At 41.8% G+C, this 25,754-nt stretch overlaps 1 protein-coding gene across 1 annotated transcript in view; it reads right to left on the bottom strand.

The window, feature by feature from the left end:
* Window positions 1-15,464, bottom strand: part of dhx16 (DEAH (Asp-Glu-Ala-His) box polypeptide 16) — an 81,251-nt gene extending 65,787 nt beyond the window's left edge. The window contains 9 exon segments of the mRNA XM_034173627.1: window positions 8,831-9,022; window positions 9,190-9,423; window positions 10,480-10,734; window positions 10,994-11,050; window positions 11,145-11,316; window positions 12,051-12,289; window positions 12,391-12,596; window positions 12,716-12,764; window positions 15,314-15,464. Of these exon segments, the coding sequence (XP_034029518.1) occupies window positions 8,831-9,022; window positions 9,190-9,423; window positions 10,480-10,734; window positions 10,994-11,050; window positions 11,145-11,316; window positions 12,051-12,289; window positions 12,391-12,588 (1,347 nt within the window). The 5' untranslated portion in view covers window positions 12,589-12,596; window positions 12,716-12,764; window positions 15,314-15,464.
* Window positions 15,465-25,754: the final 10,290 nt, after the last annotated feature.

The raw sequence follows: 25,754 nt of genomic DNA, 5'->3' as shown, positions 1-25,754 counted from the left end.
CTCTCCCGCACTTTTCTGCTCTGGTGTGAAATGTTTAGTTATTCCTCGGCCTCCTTTAGCAGTATGGTACTTGTAATAAGTGTAGCTTATTTCGTAGCTCTGGAGGCCAGGCTGGGCGAAACGGAGACTTGGCTTCGCACCTTGGAAAATCCTACAGCTAGCCAGGCCCCTGTAGTCGGTGCGGATCAAGGTAGCTTAGCCGCCGTTAGCTGTCCCCCAGCAGATCCCAAGCAGCCAGGAAAGCAGGCCGGCTGGGTGACTGTGAGGAGGAAGCGTAGTCCTAAAACACAAGCCCCCTGTACACCACCAACCCGTTCACATCTCTAACCGTTTTTCCCCACTCGGCGACACACCCGCCGAGGAACAAACTCTGGTTATTGGCGACTCTGTTTTGAGAAATGTGAAGTTAGCGACACCAGCAACCATAGTCATTGTCTTCCGGGGCCAGAGCAGGCAACATTGAAGGAAATTTGGCTAAGTGTAAATTTGGTAAGATTGTAATTCATGTCGGCAGTAATGACACCCGGTTACACCAATTGGAGGTCACTAAAATTAACATTGAATCGGTGTGTAACTTTGCAAAAACAATGTCGGACTAGGTAGTTTTCTCTGGGCCCCTCCCCAATCGGACCGGGAGTGACATGTTTAGCCGCATGTTCTCCTTGAATTGCTGGCTGAGTGGTGTCCAAAAAATGAGGTGGGCTTCATAGATAATTGGCAAAGCTTCTGGGGAAAACCTGGTCTTGTTAGGAGAGACGGCATCCATTCCACTTTGGATGGAGCAGCTCTCATTTCTAGAAATCTGGCCAATTTTATTAAACCCTCCAAACCGTGACTACCCAGGGTTGGGACCAGGAAGCAGAGTTGTAGTCTTACACACCTCTCTGCAGCTTCTCTCCCCCTGCCATCCCCCCAATACCCCATCCCTGTAGAGACAGTGCCTGCTCCCAGACCACCAACAACCAGTAAAAATCTATTTAAGCATAAAAATTCAAAAAGAAAAAATAATATAGCACCTTCAACTGCACCACAGACTAAAACAGTTAAATGTGGTTTATTAAACATTAGGTCTCTCTCTTCTAAGTCCCTGTTAGTAAATGATATAATAATTGATCAACATATTGATTTATTCTGTCTTACAGAAACCTGGTTACAGCAGGATGAATATGTTAGTTTAAATGAGTCAACACCCCCGAGTCACACTAACTGTCAGAATGCTCGTAGCACGGGATGAGGGGGAGGATTAGCAGCAATCTTCCACTCCAGCTTATTAATTAATCAAAAACCCAGACAGAGCTTTAATTCATTTGAAAGCTTGACTCTTAGTCTTGTCCGTCCAAATTGGAAGTCCCAAAAAACAGTTTTATTTGTTATCTATCGTCCACCTGGTCGTTACTGTGAGTTTCTCTGTGAATTTTCAGACCTTTTGTCTGACTTAGTGCTTAGCTCAGATAAGATAATTATAGTGGGCGATTTTAACATCCACATAGATGCTGAGAATGACAGTCTCAACACTGCATTTAATCTATTATTAGACTCAATTGGCTTCGCTCAAAATGTAAATGAGTCCACCTACCACTTTAATCATACTTTAGATCTTGTTTCGACTTGTGGTACGGAAATTGAAGACTTAACAGTATTCCCTGAAACCCCCCTTCTGTCTGATCATTTCTTAATAACATATACATTTACTTTAATGGACTACCCAGCAGTGGGGAATAAGTTTCATTACAGTAGAAGTCTTTCGGAAAGCACTGTAACTAGGTTTAAGGATATGATTCCTTCTTTGTTATGTTCTCCAGTGCCATATACCAACACAGTGCAGAGTAGCTACCTAAACTCTGTGAGTGAGATAGATTATCTCGTCAATAGCTTTACATCCTCATTGAGCACAACTTTGGATGCTGTAGCTCTTTTCAGCACTGTAGCCAGGCTGACAAAGAGTCAGAGCTCTACTGAGCTGAGTATTCCTTTAACTTTAACTAGTAATGACTTCATGACTTTCTTTGCTAATAAAATTTTAACTATTAGAGAAAAAATTACTCATAACCATCCCAAAGACATATTGTCATCTTTGGCTGCTTTCAGTGATGCTGGTATTTGGTTAGACTCTTTCTCTCCGATTGTTCTGTCTGAGTTATTTTCATTAGTTACTTCCTCCAAACCATCAACATGTCTATTATACCCCATTCCTACCAGGCTGCTCAAGGAAGCCCTACCATTAATTAATGTTTCGATCTTAAATATGATCAATCTATCTTTATTAGTTGGCTATGTACCACAGGCTTTTAAGGTGGCAGTAATTAAACCATTACTTAAAAAGCCATCACTTGACCCAGCTATCTTAGCTAATTATAGGCCAATCTCCAACCTTCCTTTTCTCTCAGAAATTCTTGAAAGGGAATTCTTGAAAAGAGCTAACTGATCATCTGCAGAGGAATGGTCTATTTGAAGAGTTTCAGTCAGGTTTCAGAATTCATCATTGTACAGAAACAGCATTAGTGAAGGTTACAAATGATCTTCTTATGGCCTCAGACAGTGGACTCATCTCTGTGCTTGTCCTGTTAGACCTCAGTGCTGCTTTTGATACTGCTGACCATAAAATTTTATTACAGAGATTAGAGCATGCCATAGGTATTAAAGGCACTGCACTGCGGTGGTTTGAATCATATTTATCTAATAGATTACAATTTGTTCATGTAAATGGGGAGTCTTCTTCACAGACTAAGGTTAATTATGGAGTTCCAAAAGGTTCTGTGCTAGGACCAATTTTATTCACTTTATACATGCTTCCCTTAGGCAGTATTATTAGACAGCATTGCTTAAATTTTCATTGTTACGCAGATGATACCCAGCTTTATCTATCCATGAAGCCAGAGGACACACACCAATTAGTTAACTGCAGGAATGTCTTACAGACATAAAGACATGGATGACCTCTAATTTCCTGCTTTTAAATTCAGATAAAACTGAAGTTATTGTACTTGGCCCCACAAATCTTAGAAACATGGTGTCTAACCAGATCCTTACTCTGAATGGCATTACCCTGACCTCTAGTAATACTGTGAGAAATCTTGGAGTCATTTTTGATCAGGATATGTCCTTCAATGCGCATATTAAGCAAACATGTAGGACTGCTTTTTTACATTTGCGCAATATCTCTAAAATTAGAAAGGTCTTGTCTCAGAGTGATGCTGAAAAACTAATTCATGCATTTATTTCCTCTAGGCTGGACTATTGTAATTCATTATTATCAGGTTGTCCTAAAAGTTCCCTGAAAAGCCTTCAGTTAATTCAAAATGCTGCAGCTAGAGTACTGACGGGGAATAGAAGGAGAGAGCATATTTCACCCATATTGGCCTCTCTTCATTGGCTTCCTGTTAATTCTAGAATACGAGATCTATTAGAAAAGTATCCGACCTTATTATTTTTTTCAAAAACCATTTGGATTTGAATCACGTGTGATTACATCAGACATGCTTGAACCCTCGTGGGCATGCAAGAGTTTTTTCACGCCTGTCGGTTACGTCATTCGCCTGTGGGCAGTCTTTGAGTGAGGAGTCGCCCACCCTCTCGTCGATTTTTTCATTGTTTAGGAATGGCTCAGAGACTGCTGCTTTGTTTGATCAAAATTTTTTCAAAACTGTAAGGCACAACTGAGTGGACACCATTCGATAAATTCAGCTGGTTTTCGGTAAAAATGTTAACGGCTGATGAGAGATTTTAGTCTGTAAGTGTCGCTTTAAGGACGGCCCACGGTGCCTGATGGCGATCTGCGCTTCGAGGCAGCAGCGTCTCACCGTTGAAAACTTCCACATTTCAGGCTCTGTTGACCCAGTAAGTCGTCAGAGAACAGAGAACTTTCAGAAAGTCGGCATGAGGAGTTTATTCGGACATTCCATTGTTAACGGACATTTTGTAATGAAAGAACGTGCGGGCAGAGTCGCATGTTGGGCCGGACCAGACCGCGGGGGGTCACGACAGGAAAAACACCTCCGTTGGAAACCTTAACGGGCAAGTTGGAACATGCCCAAGCTGTTAAACAATTTCTCAGTTACTCACTTGTTGAAAGCCATCAAAAGCCGCCTGAATTTTACAAATGGTTTTCAACACGGAGGTGTTTTTCCTGTCGTGGCGCACACTGATTTGCCGAGTTGTCACGGAAACGACTCCGCGAATTTGCGCGCACGTCTTTCATTACAAAATGTCCTTAAACAGTGGAATGTCCGCATAAAGTCCTCATGCCGGCCTCTTCTGAATCTTCTCTGTTCTCTCATGACGTCCTGGGCGAATTAAGCCTTAGGATGTTTTCAGGTCGAAACAGGCCGACAACGGCGCCTGGAAGCGCTGCGCGACGTCCCGCTCCGTGGGAAGTCCTTACAGCGACAGAAACACCCCATAATCTCTCATCAGCCGTTAAACTGTTCACCGAAAACCAGCTTAATTTCTCGGATAGTGTCCACTCGAATATTCCTGACAGGTCCAGAAAAAATTTTGATAAAGCAACGCGCCGTCTCGAGTGTGAAACAAAGGAATTCAGCCGAGAGGGCGGGACCACATCTCACTCAAGGCCTGCCCACAGGGAAATGATGTCACTGACGCGTGAAAAAACTCACGCATGCGCACGAGGGTTCAAGCATGATTGATGTAATCGCACATCATTCAAATCCATATAGTTTAAAAAATAAAAATAAAAGTGTCGGTTTCTTATCTAATACACCTCGTAGAATTTAAAATTCTTCTTCTTACTTATAAAGTTTTGAATAATCAGGTCCCATCTTATCTTAGGGACCTCTTAGTACCATATCACCCCAATAGAGCGCTTCGCTCTCACACTGCAGGCTTACTTGTAGTTCCTAGGGTTTTTAAGAGTAGAATGGGAGGCAGAGCCTTCAGCTTTCAGGCTCCTCTCCTGTGGAACCAGCTCCCAATCAGATCAGGGAGACAGACACCCTCTCTACTTTTAAGATTAGGCTTAAAACTTTCCTTTTTGCTAAAGCTTATAGTTACGGCTGGATAAGGTGACCCTGAACCATCCCTTAGTGATGCTGCTATAGACTTAGACTGCTGGGAGGTTCCCATGATGCACTGAGTGTTTCTTTCTCTTTTTGCTCTGTATGCACCACTCTGCATTTAATCATTAGTGATTGAGCTCTGCTGTCTTCCACAGCATGTCTTTTTCCTGATTCTCTCCCCTCAGCCCCAACCAGTCCCAGCAGAAGACTGCCCCTCCCTGAGGCTGGTTCTGCTGGAGGTTTCTTCCTGTTAAAAGGGAGTTTTTCCTTCCCACTGTCGCCAAGTGCTTGCTCACAGGGGGTCGTTTTGACCATTGGGGTTTTTCTGTAATTATTGTATGGCTTTTGCCTTGCAATATAAAGCGCCTTGGGGCAACTGTTGTTGTGTTTTGGCGCTATATAAATAAAGTTGATTTGATTTGAGTTTCCTCATCCTGGTGGATTTTTATCAATAATGTCTTGGTACATTTTTCCATTCATCCTTCCTTCAATTATATTAAATTTGCCAGTGTTGTCTGCTGAAAAACAGCCCCACATCGTCATCTTCCCACCTCCAAACTTCACTGTTGGTATAATGGTTTTGCACTAATGTGCAGTGCCATTTGACCTCCAAACATGGTGTGTATTATGGCATCTAATGAGTTCAATTTTGGTCTCTTCTGACCAGACTAAATTCTCCCAGCATTTCATCGTCGTCATTAATCCTCTGGGTTCCAACTGGAACAAAGGGCCTCCACTGCAGATTTCCTACATGTTCGGTCTTGGGCTGCCCGCTTTGCCTCTCCCCAGGACAGTTTGATGGTCTTCAGTTCACTGTCCAGGGTCCTGCGCCAAGTTGTCACTGGCCATCCTCTTTTCCTTTGCCCCTGTGGGTTCCAGTCCAATGCTTGCCGCGTGATGTTGTTGATCGGCGCAGAGCGTGCCCGATCCACTTCCACTTTCGTGTCCGGATGATGTCCCTGACTGGTCTCTGCTTGGTCCTGTGGTCTTAGTTGGCAATTCCATCGGGCCACCTGATGCCAAGGATCTGTCGCAGGCATGTGTTGATGAAGACCTGCAGCTTGTGCTCCAGCCCTTTGGTCAGTCTCCAGGTCTCCGAGCCATACAGCAGCATAGATCTCACACTGGTGTTTAACAGTCTCAGTTTGGTGGGAAAATGTGTGTTGGTACTCTTCCAGATGGGTTTGAGGGTGGTCAATGCGACTCTTGCCTTGCTTATCCTGGCCTTAATGTCATCATCAGTACCTCCTGTCTTGCTGACAGTGCTTCTCAGGTAGGTGAATTTGTCGAAGTCTTCGATTTGCTGTTCACCCAGCTTTTGTGGCTTCATTATTCTTCTCTACAAGAGTCAAGACAGAAGTCAGACTACCAGAGCAAGAATTTTAGCTGAGGAAGCTTCTGCGATTTGAAGCAAAACGTCCTCGCGTCAAACAACCCAGTCCAGTTGAATATTCAAGTTTCTCTACTATGGAAACCACCTGGACAACTGAGAGCCTTCACAGAAACATTGATCTTTACTGTACGGGGGTCAGGGGCTGTTCCGACCCGTTGCACCTCTGTCTACATGCAGAGGTCTCTGTGTGCAGGCAGACAACAGATATAATGAGAAGAAAACCAGTCTATTTATGTGGAAAGCATTATCTGATTGACGGTAAGCACGTGATATCACATCCACCTTCCATCAGAAACAGACATTGCTTCTGAAGCAACAGAAAGCATAAACATGATTTTAAAACTTGCAATGCTATAAATGCTTCGAGGCAGAACTTATTCCCCTTCTAGACAGAGTGTTTAATTATGGCCTTAAGGGCCAAAGACCCCCCAAAACACGGGCTGAAGCCATAATTTCAGTGTTACACAAAGAGGGCAAGGACCCTACACAATGCGCCTCCTACAGGCCAGTAAGTTTATTGTGTAACAATGTTAAAATTTTGAGTGCAATCATGGCTAGTAGATTACAAAAGATTATTAATAAACTCATAAACCCCGATCAGACGGGATTTATACCAAAAAGATTAGGAATCAATAATATCAGACACACCCTGAATATAATAACAGCTGCTCAACATAGTCTACACCCATCAATGCTTCTCGGTCTTGACGCAGAGAAAGCATTTGATCGGGTGGAATGGATGTTCCTGAAACATGCCCTAGAGAATATGGGTTTTGATAACAGTTTTATCGACTGGTTTGATGTGTTATACTCCAATCCAACGTCCAGAGTACGTGTGAATGATTATTTGTCAAAGTTTTCCCGTGAAAAGGGCACACGTCAAGGAAGTTGCTTGTCACCAATTTTATTTGCCATCAGCATAGAACCTTTAGCAGAACTGATCAGGAATGACCCGTTAATTTTAGGTATATTGGATAACATAAAGACACACAAATTGTCACTATACGGCGATGATGTCATATTATATATTGGGGACCCAATAGTTACTATACCTAAACTTTTGAAGTGTCTGCAAGAGTGTTGTGTCAGGATATAAAATAAATGAATCAAAATCTGAAGATATGATGATAAAGGGGAAATGGCCTGCAGAACTGTCCGAAAAAGCCATATTTAATTGGTCACCTAACGGATTTAGATATTTGGCAATCATTATCACAAAAGATATTTCTCAACTGTATAATGCAAATTATGGGAAACTATTGGTTCAAATTCAGAAAGATGGGAAATATTACCATTATTCCTTTTTGGGAGAACTGAAACAGTTAGAATGAATATTCTTCCCAGATTGCTTTATTTATTTATGTCACTTCCTATTTGGATCCCAGCATCCAATGTTGCCAAACTGGGGATCACACACACACTTTCTGGGATTGCCCAAAGGTCAAATCATTTTGGGAGGGAATTAGTAAGGAAATATCAAAAATTTAAAATATTTATATTGATTTGAACCCCCTTTCTTTGTCCTCGTAGTGCTCTTGGGTGATTTAACTAAGCAAAGAAAAATTGTACCTATTTAGGGTTCTTGTACTGGTGGCAAAAAAAAAAAAGAGATCACTGTATCCTGGTGTAAACCTTTACCGCCTACAGTAAACCAATGGAAAGAGAGAACAGTGAAGGTTTATGTTATGGAGAAGATAACCGCTAAACTAAAACTAACAGTTGATTTATTTAAGAAAAAGTGGAACCCACTGATCATACATTTAGATTTGATCATATAGCGTGTTAACTTGTGTTAAAGCATTGTTTTTATTTTGTTTATTTAATGGTATGTCAAAAGTTTTCCCTTCTTCAATAACATCATAATTATTTATTTTTCTAAATTGTAAAGAGAGAATACATGGTACCAGTATTCCGAGACTACACTACCACCCAAGCAATGTTCTCTTTTTTCTTATTTTGTTTTATTTTACTACTCGGTATCAAAAGTGGATTAATGGCTTGAAATGTGAAGAAGATACCACGGAAATGGTAATGTGAGGCCCTAAATTTGAATAAAACATTTTGTTAAAAAAAAAAAAAACTTGCAATGCAGGTGTGCTGTTATCACTGCATTGACACTGCACTATGAAACAGAGTGAGACAGTCTTGATGATCTGTGTGAATAAAATATACTTATGTATTTTAAGCAATGGAGAGTGTTAAGGTACTTTTAATACGTGTACTGTGACACTGTGGTGAAAGCCGCAACAACACAGATCGCATCAATGAGATCACGTTATCCCTAATTTTTTGTGTTCAATCCACGTTCAACATATTAACGCAGTTAAACTTTTGAATATGTTTTTTTTTAAAGAATAAGACTAGTGGAAATACCACCAACAGTTTGTGCAAAGCTCATGCTGTGACTATTCACTATACTCACATCTTCAAACAGGTACTGTGGGATCTGAGTTGTCTTTCCGGATCCCGTTTCCCCTTCAACGACGAGGACCTGGTGCTCACGGACAGCAGCTAACAGGTCCTCTCTGTATGGGAAAATGGGCAGGCTGCGCCTGACCTCCTGCATGGACTGTTTCTTCAGCTCTGCTTGGGAAAGAGCTGAGGCATCTTGCTCCTGACACACCAAAAATCAAACCTTGGAATTACTTTGTTAATTTTTAGAAATGAAGCAAGTGGTGTTTTCAGGATCAACATGCAATAGAAATGAAGTATAAGACGTTTTGCTTCATGGCACGGTGACAAACAATAAAAGTGAAGAAAGCAGACCGAAATGAACCCCACCTTTTCTGTTAAGGTTCCCTTCATGGTAATGGCTGTGCTGACAAACTCAATCGTCTCATCCTCCTCCAGGATCAGTTGGTACTTCTCCTGCTGTTTCTTCATACCTTGCTCTCGTTCCTTCTTGGCTCCAAAGCTGAGAGAGGCCGTCTTTAGCCTCTCCTCCTCCCAGCGACCTTGTTCCCCTCCCATCTCCATGGGAATTTCATCCAGCTCCAAATCCTGCTGGGGCACCTCCTAATCAGCAGAGTGGATGAACACTGTGTTGAGAGACATATTTTCTACATTTATCTGTATTTTTCCCCCCCATTGGTTAAATTTGCAAGTTTGATTTTCAATCACTGCAATAGATTTTCCACAATACAAATTTCAGTTAGCAGAGGATGACTGGCACATCAAAGTAAATGCATTTCCACTTATCAATATAGTCTACAGTACTGTGCATATTTTCTTCATTGCCTGCTTTTTATAAATACAGTGGTCCCTCGCTATAACGCGATTCACCTTTCGCGGCCTCGCAGATTTTTTTTAGTCCAATTTTGCATGCTTGCTTTTTTTTTTTTTTTTTACAGTGCATTGTGTTCCGCGGCCTCATCAAGCAGCCGGTCTCGACACCGCGAAGGGAGAGCATGCGCATCGTGTTCTGCATGTCTGTTTATAAGAATCTTCTCGCCCAGAAGAAAAAGAACGCCAACAACTACCCATAACTGTGTTCTACACTCGGAAAGACACCTGCAGCGAGGTGAGTCAGTGGAAAAAGACGTGACAGCGCAGCGGCGCCAGGACGAAGAGGCGCGATCAGAGGAACTGTGAAATACTGGTCAGTCACTATTAATAATTTCTTATGTGTCCAACCTCGTACGTTGATCGTTAAAATTAAATTCGTTAGTTCTAAAAGCCATCATAATTATTTATAGGAAAACGTTCTATTTTTATTTCTCAAACAAATGTTTGGGCCTGAAAACAGGTTGGTCTTATTTTTCTACTCAGGTTTGAACTTTGAGTTTGTTTACACACGAGAGAAAAGTGAGAAAATGTTCATGCCTGAATGAGAAAAGTGTATAAAGTGTGTAGTGAGGGGTTTTACAGCTTTAAAACGTTTATAATAATTGTAAAAAATAACGCTGGCCACTTCGTGGATTTCACATATCGCGGCCTATTTTAGAACGTTAGTCCCACGATAAACGAGGGACCACTGTACTGTGCAACATACATTTTGTTATTATACCTAAGTTATAGATTCTCACTCATGAATTAATAAAATATTACACCCATCACATCCCTCATTCACACCTTGCTTCTTTTCTCTTCTGGCATATAATATCTGTTCTTCCTCTCTTCCATTTCCTTGGCACCAGCCTTCTTGTAGTCCTTAGCCAGGTCACGTAGAGTGCGTTTGTATTCCAAATCCTTTTTCTCTCTATCTGTCAAGTCGTCTGTTATGAAGAGGCGTTCCTCGTCAATGATCTCTGCCTCCAGGTCTTCCAGCTTCTCTGCTTCTCTCTTTTTCAGGTAATCCCAACGAGAGCGCTTCCTCAGCTCTGGCAACTATCAAACAGCAGAAAACAAGAAATGTTATTAAAAAACAAACAAACCCCACCCCTTCCTTCATTTTAAGAACTCCACTTTATTTAACAGGTACCAACATTCACAATGACAATAATTTGTGGTTAATTCCATAAAGTGATGTGATGAAAGGCCAAGAATTAAGGTATATGCTTAAAAACACTAAAACTATGAAGATGGGAAAATATTTCCGGTTATTTAATGAGCTCAGCTACTATAAAAGTTTCTCCAGAGGATGTACCATATTCCTCTGATCATCTTCAGCCATCTTCAGTCTCTTCTGGGCTTCTTCATAAGCCTGAAATAAAAGAAGAAAAGCACTTTACACACATCTCACAAACCATCACCTTCAGCAGAATTTTGAAAAGTGTTGCAAATTCCTCATGTCCCACCTTCTTGTCCGTCCTTTCTGCAATATTGCGAGTTTTATCTTTGTCTTTCTGCCTCACTCTCTTGGCAAATGCATCTCGCTCTTCAATATCCTGCTGTCGCTCTCTCTCTTCCTTTTCCCACTCTTCTTCTTCTTCCTTGACAGAGCTACAGTCACCCTGTCCTACATGACCCCTGATGAAAAAAGAAAGAAAAAAAAAATCATATGAAGGACTCTCAAAATTACTGGTCAAGTGCTTTAACACACACACCCACACACACACACACAATGAAGGGTGCACTGAAGACATGAAAATATGCAATGTGATATTAGTGAATATATCACATTATAAAGTAAATAAAGGCATTTTGAATTCTAACAGAGGTTAGCATGCTCTAATCATGATACCAGTGAAAGACAACATTTCAGGAATGCCAAGAGAATTGTTAAACTAGTCAGATTAAACTTGTAACTACAATGACAAAACTATATGTCATTTATTTCCCCATGGGTGTGGTTTGGAACTGAGAACAAGTAGGCACGTAGATTTTGAGAATGATCTGTATCCAGGATTTTTGTTTCTTTTTCACTGTTTTTTAAACAGGTGAGATGGATTGCTGTGAGCCTTACAAAAATTTTAACCAAAGCCATTTAAATTCAAACTGATTCAGTAGTATGGACCAATATGAAATCACACCAACTCCTGTTCTCGCTGTATCATTACACCCTGTTGCTCACTGTGCACCCTTAATTAACCGTTACTCTTCATTGCCAACCCACTCTAACAGCAACAACAAATATGAGATAGGCTACCCAGACCTACAGTCAAAATTATTTAAATGCAATAATCACATAAACATACTGTATAGCAAAAAAAAAAAAAAAAAAAAAAAAAAAAATCATTAAACCAGTCAAGATAATCCTTTACCTTGAAGGTACCTCCTCTTCACTTGATGACTCCCTCTCCTTCTTCTGTCGAATGTGCTTCCTCTTGTTTCTTCTTTTCTTGTCCTGGCTTTTCTGCTTTCCTTTCTGGTTCTCACTCACAGCATCTCCGTCACTGTCACTGTCCTCCAGTAAAGTGTATGTCCGATTCTTTCTCTCCATTTCAACTGCTTGCTGTTCTATTATCCGGGATGGTTTCTCAGTCATCTGCTTGCGGGGAACCTAACAGACAATAGTCAGAGTTGTTCCTGGTGTAACTGAAGGGGTGTTTCAATATCACTATCGTTATAGGTTTCAATAAAATAAATAAAATAAATAAATACCTTGTCAAACAGCTCCTGTGCAAAGGCAATAATGCTTTGGTCAATGTCAATTGTGCCAGTCTGCTCAAGACGATACACAAAATCCTGCGCAGTGGATGATCTCCTTGCAGTGCCAATCATGAATTGAGACACATATCTGTCACTCAGTCCGAGGATGTCATGCAGACGGTCATTTACCCACTGCTCTAGGTTGGCCATGGTGCCTTCTGAGAAAAAACAAACAAATAAATAAATCTGAAAATCAACGCCATTTCTTGTATGTGGTATAACAACAGAATCAGCTATTGATAATACCCTATTCAAAATGATTTGTAATTACTATTACCTTTGAAAAAGCCTGTACTGGATCCAAAAGGAACAAGCAATTGTCACATCTGAAACAAAAATGCAAAAGAGAAAGCGAGAAAAAAAAAAACAAAAGTTAATAATAATAGTGTCAGAATGTACTTTATCATGGTATTATAATAATAAAATATCAAAAATATAATATTATGACTGTACATCTCAAACAGTATGTGTTATGACTAAAACAAAAGGAAAACCTTTAAATATTACTTCTGGTCAACATTACTGATTTTTATACACAGACAGAAATAAATGCTTGTCATTTCTGTCACAACAGAAAGAATTAATGTTAATAAACATTTTTCTATAATTACAATGAATAATTGTCTAGAGGTATTGAACAATAATAAATGCTTTCATATAGTGAAATTAAAAATAAAGACAGTTGCATCCATGAACATTTCCAAGTCACTAAATGTGTGCTGAAATTATCACATCCATCTTTAAGGTACCCTGTGGTAAATCTTTCTCAGTTGGCAGTTCTCAAAATCTGAATGACCACATAAGAAGCAGACTAGTGAGGGAAGCCACCAAGACCCTGGACAGGAGTTACATACAACCCCTGGTAAAAATTATGGAATCACCGGCCTCGGAGGATGTTCATTCAGTTGTTTAATTTTGTAGAAAAAAAGCAGATCACAGACATGACACAAAACTAAAGTCATTTCAAATGGCAACTTTCTGGCTTTTGTGGCAGTCAGTAACGGTTACTTTTTTAGAGAGGGAAAAAAAATATGGAATCATTCAATTCTCAGGAAAAAATTATGGAATCAATGAAAAACAAAAGAACGCTCCAACACATCACTAGTATTTTGTTGCACCACCTCTGGCTTTTATAACAGCTTGTAGTCTCTGAGGCATGGACTTAATGAGTGACAAACAGTACTCTTCATCAGTCTGGCTCCAACGTTCTCTGATTGCTGTTGCCAGATCAGCTTTGCAGGTTGGAGCCTTGTCATGACCATTTTCTTCAACTTCCACCAAGATTTCAATTGGATTAAGATCCAGACTATTTCAAGGCCATGACATTGACCCTATGTGTCTTTTTGCAGGGAATGTTTTCACAGTTTTTGCTCTATGCAAGATGCATTATCATCTTGAAAAAATGATTTCATCATCCCCAAACATCCTTTCAATTGATGGGATAAGAAAGTGTCCAAAATATCAATGTAAACTTGTGCATTTATTGAATGATGTAATGACGGCCATCTCCCCAGTGCCTTTACCTGACATGCAGCCCCATATCATCAATGACTGTGGAAATTTACATGTTCTCTTCAGGCAGTCACCTTTATAAATCTCATTGGAACAGCACCAAACAAAAGTTCCAGCATCATCACCTTGCCCAATGCAGATTTGAGATTCATCACTGAATATGACTTTCATCCAGTCATCCACAGTCCACAATTGCTTTTCCTTAGCCATTGTAACCTTGTTTTTTTCTGTTTAGGTGTTAATGACGGCTTTCGTTTAGCTTTTCTGTATGTAAATCCCATTTCCTTTAGGTGGTTTTTTACAGTTCGTTCACAGACGTTGACTCCAGTTTCCTCCCATTCGTTCCTCATTTGTTTTGTTGTGCATTTTCGATTTTTGAGACATATTGCTTTTAGTTTTCTGTTTTGACGCTTTGATGTCTTCCTTAGTCTACCAGTATGTTTGCCTTTAACAACCTTCCCATGTTGTTTGTATTTGGTCCAGAGTTTAGACACAGCTGACTGTGAACAACCAACATCTTTTGCAACATTGCGTGATGATTTACCCTGTTTTAAGAGTTTGATAATCCTCATCCTTGTTTCAATTGACATCTCTCATGTTGGAGCCATGATTCATGTCAGTCCACTTGGTGCAACAGCTCTCCAAGATGTGATCACTCCTTTTTAGATGCAGACTAACAAGCAAATCTGATTTGATGCAGGTGTTAGTTTTGGGGATGAAAATTTACAGGGTGATTCCATAATTTATTCCTCAGAATTGAGTGATTCCATATTTTTTTTCCTCTCTGCTTGGTCTAAAAACGTAACGTTACTGACTGCCACAATTTTTTTCTTGATTTCTTATAGTGTTTCTTAAAGCCAGAAAGTTGCCATCTGAAATGACTTTAGTTGTGTGTCATGTCTGTGATCTGCTTTTTTCTACAAAATTAAACAACTGAATGAACACCTCCGAGGCCGGTGATTTCCATAATTTTTGCCAGGGATTGTACTTCAGTTATAGTGTAGCTTCTGTGTGTTGCATCACCAGCTTCAAAGAATATATATATATATATATATATATATATATATATATATATATATATATATAGGGAGTGCGAACACTGACGCCAAACCTGCAATTGATAAACGAAAGAACGCGTTTAGGACTACAATTGTTGGAAGCTTTGTTGTATTAATCCTTGAGAATACATCATATACATTTATATGCAAGTTTACTGCCAAAATAACATTCAAGTCAAGGTGTTCCCAAGTTAGCTGTTAGATTCTGGGGTCAACTCGAGTTATACTCAGAAAAAAAATCTATTGTTCAGACACGATGGTTCAAACAAATGGAGGGAAAAACCTCACCGCGGAGCCAAACTTACCACTTTTTAAAATGATGAAACAGCGCTGCTGTTACTGGCTAACACGAGCTAGCAATCGTTACAAATAAAACCATCCTCCTCACCACTGATCTCTATTGTAACTCTCACGCACGCCATTAGCTTAGTTTATAGCAAGGAGCAGGATGCAAATAAACATCTACTTCTCTACAAAAGCGGAAAAAAAAAACTATCGTGCATACTGCCACCTAGTGTCCCGGAGTGTGACTCATCACTGTAACTTGGAGGTGGGGGGTGAGGGAGATGGAGATTTTGTGCTCTGTGTATTACATACTTAGATCTAGCATTTTATTTTTATCCCATTCTGCGTGGGTATCACTATTTCTAAACCAGTGTACTGGTTCATCCTGTACATTTTACCCCTTTTTTTCTTTAGTTCATTTTTCAAAAAAAAAAAAAAATGCCACTGCAGCTCTTTCAGAATCAGAATCTTTATTCTTATTATGCAAAAAAAGTACAAGGAAATTGCATGCAGTGCCATTCAGTGCAAATTCAGGTGTCTTGATGGTTTCTCTCCCTTATCTCAGTCAGTTTTTGGAGATGGTGTTGGGAAAGTGTAGGTACACGGACCCACAACAGGGGGCGCAAATGAACGGACAATGGAGTAGGTCAAATAACAACACTTTACTGTTGTGAATGTGCACAACAAATACAACAGATAACAACAATAGACAGGTGTCAATTCACAAAGGTGTCGTGTGGGCAGGCTCGAAGATAGGAGACGCCTGTCCAAAGCAGAACCGGAACCACACACGATTTCCTCCGACACAGACCCCGGGAATACTGGAGCCGCCAAGTCCCGAACTCCCAGGTGGCCACTGCCTCCGCGTGTCGGACCTGGTACTGCTGGCGAGGAACAAAAAGCAATTAAAGGAGGGCGCGTTTGCACCCAGTAATCCGTACGGCAGGAAAAACTACCTCCACCTCTCGTTGGAAAAGTAGTCCACAATACAACGCACAAAGTCACAAAAATAGCACTGTCAATCAGTCAGCTGAGCACGTTACTTCCAGGTAGAACGATATCTCGGCAAAGAGGTGGAGACGTCGTCCTGCTGATATACTCCCTGCCGATCAGATGATTGGTAACAGCTGTTGCAGGTGATGGTGACAGTCTGTCACCCTGGCTGCTCCTGTGAGGGCGGCTGCGCCCTCTGGTGCCTGGAGCCCGCACTCCAGACAGGGCGCCCTCTGGTGGTGGGCCAGCAGTACCTCCTCTTCTGGCGGCCCACACAACAGATGGCTCTTAGCAGATTTAACATATCATGTATGTATAAAACTCTTTTCACTTTTATTCCAAGAGATATTCAGTAACTTGGACATGTTGTGTTCATCCTCTGATGCGTCACTGTTTACTGCACATGCAAATCTTCTGAATAAGTCTGTTTCACTGAGCAGCTGGTTGATATGACATCCTCTGGCGGTCACAGCATCAGGACAGACGGGGCGTCGTAGGTGTTGGAAGTGGATGTGGTGGTGTTGCTGAGGTGCAGAAACGTGTGGTTTACATATTTGCTCCTTGGCTAACATAAGGTCAGAAAAATTTCTTTCATCATTAAAACTGAATACATTCATGTCCATATAAACAGCACATCAGCCTCACTGAACAGAGAGATGTTTCAGTTTAACCTACAAAACAGATGAGGAGCAGAGGTTTACTCTGTGTGTTACATATATTAAATAAATGAATTTGTAAAAAGGCAAATTCCTGTGAAAATAATGCTGGAGTTCATTAGTTCTTTCTGTAATTTCTCTTGTTTGCTTCCAATGCTTTGATATTTTTTTTTCTGGCTTCACTTTTCTACTGAAATTTCTCTTCTTTTGTTCCCAGTTGTATAATTTTTTTTTTTTTTTTTTTTTTTCTTGGCTTCCAGTCCCTTCCTGAATCCTTCCTCCCTGCCTGCCATCTGTTAAGGTAAACTTGACTTCCTTCATTCACTCTGAAAGATTGTTGTATTTATCCTGCAGTTTTTCTTCAAAATGCTTTTTCAGCATTTCTATCTCTTTCTTGAAGTCCACCCTCTGCCCTTCTATCTCATCCTTAAACATCTCCTCCTTGGCTGCCATGCCTTTAAGGAACCACAAAACTCTCATTTTTTGGCCCCCAGGTCCTTTTAAAAACATCTTTTCTGGGCAGTCAACTCCTCCTTCAACATCTGCTTTTGGACTGCCAGCTCCTCCCTCAATCACTGCTCCTCAGCTTGCTGCTCTTCTCTGACATTCCCCTTCTGGTTAGAGGTGGGCGATACCGGGAATTTTGGGATTGATCCAATACCAAGTAAATACAGGCCCAGTATCGCCGATACCGATACCGATACAGATACGTTTCATATTTATGCTTCATAGATCCAAAGGATCTAAAAGACCTAGCATAGCATTTCGCCGAACATTGTACGTGACAACAAAATACTTTATTATCACAAGCAACATTTTTTTCTTAAAAAAATATCACTCACACACCTTAAAACAAAATTTCCTGAGGTAGAGGGCTGACAAACCACAATACAAGGGTGCGCTGCTCCGTGTTGTGTGACAGTGCAGCGCTGCTCTTACAGACAGAGAGTAGACTGATGAATCTGCGTGCACAGCAGTCAGTGCGTAAGGGAGAGAAAAAGCTTGAGTATCGATCTTTTTACACGAGGATCGTTCAATATCAATACCAGCATTGGTATCGATATTATCGATATTAGGATTGATACGCCCACCTCTACTTCTGGTCTTCAAGCTGCCATCTCTTCCAGAAAACAGCTTCTTTCCATCTGAAACTTTCATCTGTGGCCTCCAGGTCCATGTGGAAATGCCTTTTCTGGGCAGCCAACACCTCTCCAAATCTCTTCTCCTGGACGGCCAGCTCCTCCCTGAATCTCTGCTCCTCAGCTTGACCCCATGGACTGTATATAGGTATACTGGTGAAAGCCTGCATGATGTCATCCATAGATTTTCTACAGAGACCCAGAACAGCCGATATGAAGCTCGTGTCTGGGCATCCCCATGTTGGCCTGCAGAGGGACGATGAACTCATTAATGCATAAAGGGGTGGAGCATGGGTGACTCAGTGAGTGATGAAAGAAGCATGAATACACTCTCTCTGAGAACCTAAGCTAACCAAGCTAACAGACTAACTTCGCTTTGAGTGTTTATAAAATCATATTTTTGGGGACTGTGTGGTTGTTCTCCGAACAACTTATGTTATTGTGGACATTAAAAGTTGTGAGCCGCTTATTTTCTCAGTAATCATGCATTAAGTCGACCTAACGGATGAAACTGCCAACAGCTTCTAAAAGTGCTAATGCTGTTAGCATGCAAAGAAGATGAGAATCATTCATTGTGAATACTGAAACAGCGACATCTTAGATAATCCATTAGGACGTGTCACAACACAACAATCCATATTATTCCAGGTGTTTGTAATTAAATACTCCAAACAAAACAGACACAGCCTCTATAGCAGCTACGAGCCGCATCAAGAGGACACTGAGTTACTGACTCTACGAGAGGTGGAGATGCTAGGCTCACCTGCTGTCACTCAAAGTGACCACGCCCCCAAATTAATTGACACAAGAATTGTGTGTGTGTTTTGTAATGATTCACACTTTATTGGAATTTTCCATTATAATAAAACACACACAGACAAAGCAATATGTAGAACAACACAGTATAACGCAACAACCACTAATGTCAACCGAGGGAAATCTAGAAAAATAAAAATGAAAATAAAAAGTAAAAGTAAAAATAAAAACAAAAGCATCAAAAATAGCACGCACATACTCACAGCATGTGAGAAGCAGTCAACTACAGTCAGCCTCACTCATATTCAAGACTGTTCTGACAATCTGATGAGCTCCTTTCAATAAAGGCACGATAAAGCTCCCCCTTATAAAGCGCCACCTTATCGATAAACTTCCTAACATAAATGCAGTGTGCACCCAGTCAGCCTATAAGGGAATTAAATCCTTTAGTAATGTGGGATCTCCAAAAATGTACAGAATTGAAGGGAAAGAGATATCATAGCTAGTAATCATCTTTATGTACTCATGGACTGTTGACCAGAACTGCTGTATTTTTTGGGCAGCCCCATAACATATGGAGCAGAGTTCTGTTCTTTGTGGTCCACCTCCAACACCCTGCATCACCCTGTAGTCCTGCCTTAACCTGGATGGGGTCCAATAACCTTTATGCAGTATTGTAAATTTGTCTTGTTTTCAATTCTCTTGATATCTTTTTTATTTAATTTTTAAGAATCATGCTCCAGTATTTTTCTGAGTATGTGGTATTCAAATTGGACTCCAATGCAAATCCAAGGGCTGGCGTATTTTCCTCTGAGTCAATGAGCAACCTATGAAAATACAATGCCACTTCATGACCCTTTGCTAGGGTATCTGAAATGTGGTTCCAGATCTCCGTACCAGTATTACATTAATGCTGCAGTCATATTAGGGCCGTGAAACCCAACCTATCAGAGAGGTTGAGCCAAATATCTGTCAGCAGATGTCTGAGCTGCAAACAACAAAACTGATTCTGTGCAATGCCAAATTGTTATTTCATATTTAGAAATTGTCATGCCCGGCTTGGGTCTGTCTAGGCCTTACTCCTCATTTTGCCTCTTTATTTAGTTCATCCCCTTTTGCCACAGCTTTGTTTTATTAATTATTTTCATGATTTGGTTATCCTCTGTTCTAGCTTTGCTTTGTTACTTTGTTTCTTTGCTATTTTTATACTTTATCCATTGTCCAGTTCCGCTCTTGTTTTGTTTAGTCAGTTTGTGTTTTCATTGTTTACCACTTGTTTATTTTGTTCTTCTCATTTGTTATCTGTTGTGCATTAGTGTCAGGTTTTGTTAATCACAGTCTCTGTTTTATTCTTAGTTTATTTAGTTTTTTGGTGTTTATTTTCTTTCAGTTTTCATGTTCATGCCCTGTTTGTTGTTGTATTATATTCTGTCCTTGATTTCCCTTTTAGCTCTGTTCTGTTTTTGCCATTTGTTTGTTTTCACTCCACACCCCTGCACCTCCCATTATGTGTTCGTCCCTCACTCATATTTGATTGCGCTCACTGCTCCTGCCTCGTTTCCACACTCTTGGCACCTGCTCACGTGTCTTTGTCTGTTACATCACTCCACTTTGTGCACTCCCCTCCTCACAATCTTGCCCATCAATACTCTTTGTCCAGAAGCCACGCCCACCCTTTTAGATTGTTCTTCACGTGTACCTCATTGATACCACCTGTCCCTTGTTTCACACTAATTAGTCCACATGTATTTAAACTTCAAAGTCCTTCACTTCCCTGCCAGATTGTTGTCTCGTACACTTTCCATCGCCTCTCACAGTCCTGATTTTGTCTTGCTGTGTTCCGAATCCTGCTCTGTTGTCTTCAATCTTGCCTCGTCCCAGATGTCGGTGTTTGCTCATGCCTCAGAACCCTGCTTGTTTATGACTGCGTCTCAGCCTGACCCTGCTTGTACCTCTGCCACACTGACTGATTATATGTGTACCGAACCTGATGCTGGAATAAAGACCATGATTTCCTCCAGACCTAAGTTTAGTCTGGGAGTCTGTATTGCGGGTCCAGCCACTCCTGGTGACGGGCTCCTGCCCATCCTGACAGAAATGACCTCACTGATCCTTCACCGTAAAGGTCAGCTAAAAATTTTAGCCTTTTTGATACCACAGCTCCCCCCCCAACCCCACCCCCCAAAAAGTGTTTTGTCAATATCCATGTATGTGAAAATGACATGGTGAAGTAAGGGTGAACTAAGGTTGACCCAAGGAATCCAAAGATATCTTGTTTTTGACAATCAGATATATGGTTCAAAAGTTACATACATAAACAAACCTGCAGGTTTGATCTGTTGGTGGTGCTAATATGCTTGGCTGAGAGACATGATACCTGGTGAACAGAATCAGAGCACATTGCTGTCTTAATGTGCCAAATTATCCAGTGTTTTCACCATACAGTTCCATTACAGAAGAACAGTGCTGTGGAGTGATAGTGGACACAAAAATGTATGATGTCAATAGAGAATAGGAAAAGGTCATATGGCCTATTAACACGGTGTGTCCCCAATACCTGGAGAGCATACTGTGAGGGTATACGTAGTGCAACCAGTATTCAGTCCTTTGTGGCAGCAGTAACCCTGTCTCAAAGTCAGGTCACAGCTTAATTAAAATTGATGACTGAATGGTTGTTTACGTAGTCACTTATTCCAATTTTCTCTTTGCATCAATCTCAAAATGCACAAACGTTATGCCTTTGAAGTCTGCTAAATACAACCCCAATTCTAATGAAGTTGGGTCATTGTGTAAAATGTAAATAAAAACAGGATACAATGATTTGCAAATCCTCTACAACTTATATTCAATTGAATACACCACAATGACAAGATATTTAATGTTCAAACTGATAAACTTTATTGTTTTTGTGCAAATATTTACTCATTTTGAAATGGATGCCTGCAACACGTTTCAAAAAAGCTGGGACAGTGGTATGTTTACCACTGTGTTACGTCACCTTTCTTTCTAACAACACTCAATAAGCGTTTTGGAACTGAGTACACTAATTGTTGAAGCTTTGTAGGTGGAATTCTTTCCCATTCTTGCTTGATGTACGACTTCAGTTGTTCAACAGTCTGGGGTCTCCGTTGTCATATTTTGTCATAATGCGCCACACATTTTCAATGGGTGACAGATCTGGACTGCAGGCAGGCCAATCTAGTACCAGCACTCTTTTACTATGAAGCCACGCTGTTGTAACACGTGCAGAATGTGGCTTGGCATTGTCTTGCTGAAATAAGCAGGGATGTCCCTGAAAAAGATGCTGCTTGGATGGCAGCATGTGTTGCTCCAAAACCTGGATGTACCTTTCAGCACTGATGGTGCCATCACAGATGTGTAAGTTGCCCATGCCATGGCCACTAACGCACCCCCATACTATCACACAACTGGTAACAATCTGGATGGTCTTTTTTCTCTTTATACCGGAGGACACAACATCCAAGATTTCCAAAAACAATTTGAAATGTGGACTCCTCAGACCACAGCACACTTTTCCACTTTGCATCTGTCCATTTCAAATGAGTTCGGTCCCAGAGAAGGCGGCGGCATTTCTGGATGTTGTTGATGTATGGATTCACTTTGAATGGTAGAGTTTTAATTTGCACTTGTAGATTAGAGCCAGACCGATATGGGTTTTTTGAGGCCGATGCTGATAACGATATTTGGATATAAAAATGCGATAATCGATAAATTGGCTGATCTGCCGATAGCCGATAAATCAGCCAATATTATTATTTTTTAAATGAATAAAATGTTCTTTTTTGGACCCTTAACAAAAAAGGTATGAGCTAAAAGCTGAAGCTTTGTCCTCATATTGATTAACTTTATAACAGAGAAGAATTTTCAAGTTAAAAAAAAAAATGCAAAAATGCAATTGGTGCAGTTAGGGGGCTATTCAAACGGGCCAACTAGTAAGATATCACTCCGGAAAATGATCTTTGCCATATCACGTGAGGTAAATCTGCCCTACGATTGGATTGTAGAAAACCATGTGACGGAGAACCAATTCTGATTGGACACTCACATTGCGCACGTCATCACACATCTTCTATGAGGAGTACCAAGATGGCCGAAAGTGGATCAAAAGTCCGCGGAGTTACCTTTTCAGCAAAAAAAAAAAAGTATGTTTCTATCTCATATCATTAAAAAGTTATTTACAATTTCGTAAAGCTTGGTCCCAGCCATCATATACAACGGCGTCGGCCCCAGAGGGTTAATGGCAAATGGCAGTAATTCCCAGAATCGGAATGTTTCAACCTCTTAGCAGTAAACAAAATTTTTTCATGCTAGAAATAATGTCTACACAACGTGGGCTTAATAAAAAGCGTGACAGACACAATGAAGCACATTTGACACATTACTACATAAACTGAGTTAATCAAACTGAGTTGAACTGAAACGGGAGAAATGTGGGGTGAATGTAATCACAAAGTTATTACAAACAGCATCCTTATAAACTTACTTGTTATGTGTCGGACGCAGCCCGGAGAACCGACCAGCGTTTGAAGGACCCAGTATGAAATAAGCAGAGCATGGTACAAAGGATAACAGAGTTTAATAAACATAACAGTGATGTGATAAACAAAAGAGTGCGCGGTCTGGCGTGGCGGATTTGCGGTGTGCTCCCAGCAGCACAAAACGGTCCGGAGCCAGAACCAGTTCGGACCCAAGGACCCCGCCGACACCCCCCAGGTGGCCGCGACAAACCGAGTCTGTGAAAGAAGAAATCATCATGTGAGTCCACACTCTACACACAGAGGGACCGCTCAAAGGTGTACAAACAGCAAACACTTCCTGGCTTAATTACTAATCAGCTTCCCACCCTGCAGGCATAGAACACCCTGTTCACAAAACTCCACTGCAGTGGAAGCTGATTAAACGACTACATACAGCTCAATATAATAAGGTGTGAGGGACACCACATTTACTGACTGTATAAATGTTAGTCACAAAATCTAACGTACCTCAGGAAGTGTGCTGACGAGCGTGAGACCTCACCCCCTCCTCTTTCACAGACCATGCATCAAACCTGGACGTTCTCTGCATCCACTGATGATGAGATGGCTCTCGAGATGATGATCTCACCCGTCTGGTCACAAGGTCGAGTCTCTGGCAAATACACACTGTGTACTCCAGTCTTAAATGCCACCATGTTCCAATCCATGTAGATGCACCACAGCTGTGAGTCCTGACGAGCCGCAGGTGATCAGCCTCAGGTGATCAGGGTGAGGTCCTGATAAACTCAGCTACACAGCCACTCAGTCCCAAACGCGCACCACCTGGAAGGAAAACCAAAAGACAGAAACAAAAGACACACAAAAGCCAGCCAGGCACGCCAGCCACAACAGCACCCCACCCTCACGGGAAGCCTCCCGACGACCACACAAACCTGGCCCAGGAGAAACACCCCCCTCCAGGGACCATGGCTGGAAACCGTATCTGCATTCGTCTTCCAACAGAATCTTCATTTAACAGAACGGTTGATGTCTTCTCCTCTGGCTGCATCTTTGCCTTTGTTTCTGTCAGTCACTTAGCACAGGTGTGGCCAGGAGTTCTTAAACCTGTGCGGTCAGCCTTTGTCCAACCATGTTCAGTCTGATTAGTCATAAAACAAAAAAGACAAACATAAACAACCAAACCACCCCCCCCTCCCCAGGGGACCGTCCCATCAAACCCCGGGAGGAGGAGAAAAGAAAAACCCAAACTTAAGCTTGCAAATAACAATGCTAACACCCCCCCCCCCCCTCCCCAGAGGACCGTTCCATCAAACCCCGGGGAAGGGGAGAAAAGAAAAACCCAAACTTAAGCTTGCAAATAAAAATGCTAACACCCCCCCCCCCTCTAACGACATGTAGGGACCAACACCCCCCAGAGGACATCCCGCCAGCTCTAGGAGTAATAACCACAGCCGAGGTCCCTCTGGGATCCAACGTCACCCACGGGGACTCCCAGCGCCTCCCAGAGGACCATTCCATCACCCCCAGGAGACGCCTCCCCTCATGACCAATGGACCCAGCCCCGGCCGTCTATGGCTAGATGGACCCACAGCCCTTTCCCCCCCAGAGGACACCACAGTCACACCCTGAGGGCGGAAACTGGGGGGAAAAACAGAAGGAAAGAAAAAAAAAACATACAAACAAAACAACCCCAACCCCACCCCCTTGGCGCAGTGGAAACTGGAAGCACGTCCAGTGTCACCAACCGTGACTATACCCCAGAAGCCAACCGGGAGGAGTGGAACAGTGGTTTCAGACGGCACAAAACGGCGCCACTCCTCCGACTTCCAAACCAGCCACCAGCTGCGGGTATATCCCACTGCCCCAAACCTCAGCCACGCCAATGGCAGACGGCTCAAAGGCGCGCTGAAGCCGGAGGTGGAAAAGGGAATCAACAAACAAAAAAAACAACAACACCCCGAACCCCCCCCCCCCCCAGGTGCAGAGGTTACCTGGGAAACGCCCAGCATAACCAAACTGCACCACTCCAGCAACGCCGACACTACGGCTCACACGGCTGGAGCCAGAGGAGAAGAGAGGGAACAAAAAGAAAATACTCCAAACCCCCCCCCCCTCCCGGGTGCAGAGGTTACCTGGGAAACGCCCAGCATAACCAAACTGCACCACTCCAGCGACGCCGACACGTACGGCTCACCCGGCTGGAGTCAGAGGAGAAGAGAGGGCATAACAAAAAACAAACAAAAAAAAAGAAAAAAGAAAAAACAACCCAATTACCACCCCATCACCCCCCAGGGGATCGTCCCATCAAACCCTGGGGAGGTGAAACTAAAAGAAATAAAAAGAAAGACTAACAGACTAACATAAAGTTGCTTGGGTCCTTTTTTTTTGTTGCTCCAAACAGGCTGCAGGGTCACAACC

The sequence above is a fragment of the Thalassophryne amazonica genome, chromosome 7, assembly GCF_902500255.1.
Source record: "Thalassophryne amazonica chromosome 7, fThaAma1.1, whole genome shotgun sequence".
Classification (NCBI taxonomy): domain Eukaryota; kingdom Metazoa; phylum Chordata; class Actinopteri; order Batrachoidiformes; family Batrachoididae; genus Thalassophryne; species Thalassophryne amazonica.
Note: the sequence above shows the minus strand (reverse complement) of the source record. Positions and strands in the feature narration are given on the sequence as shown.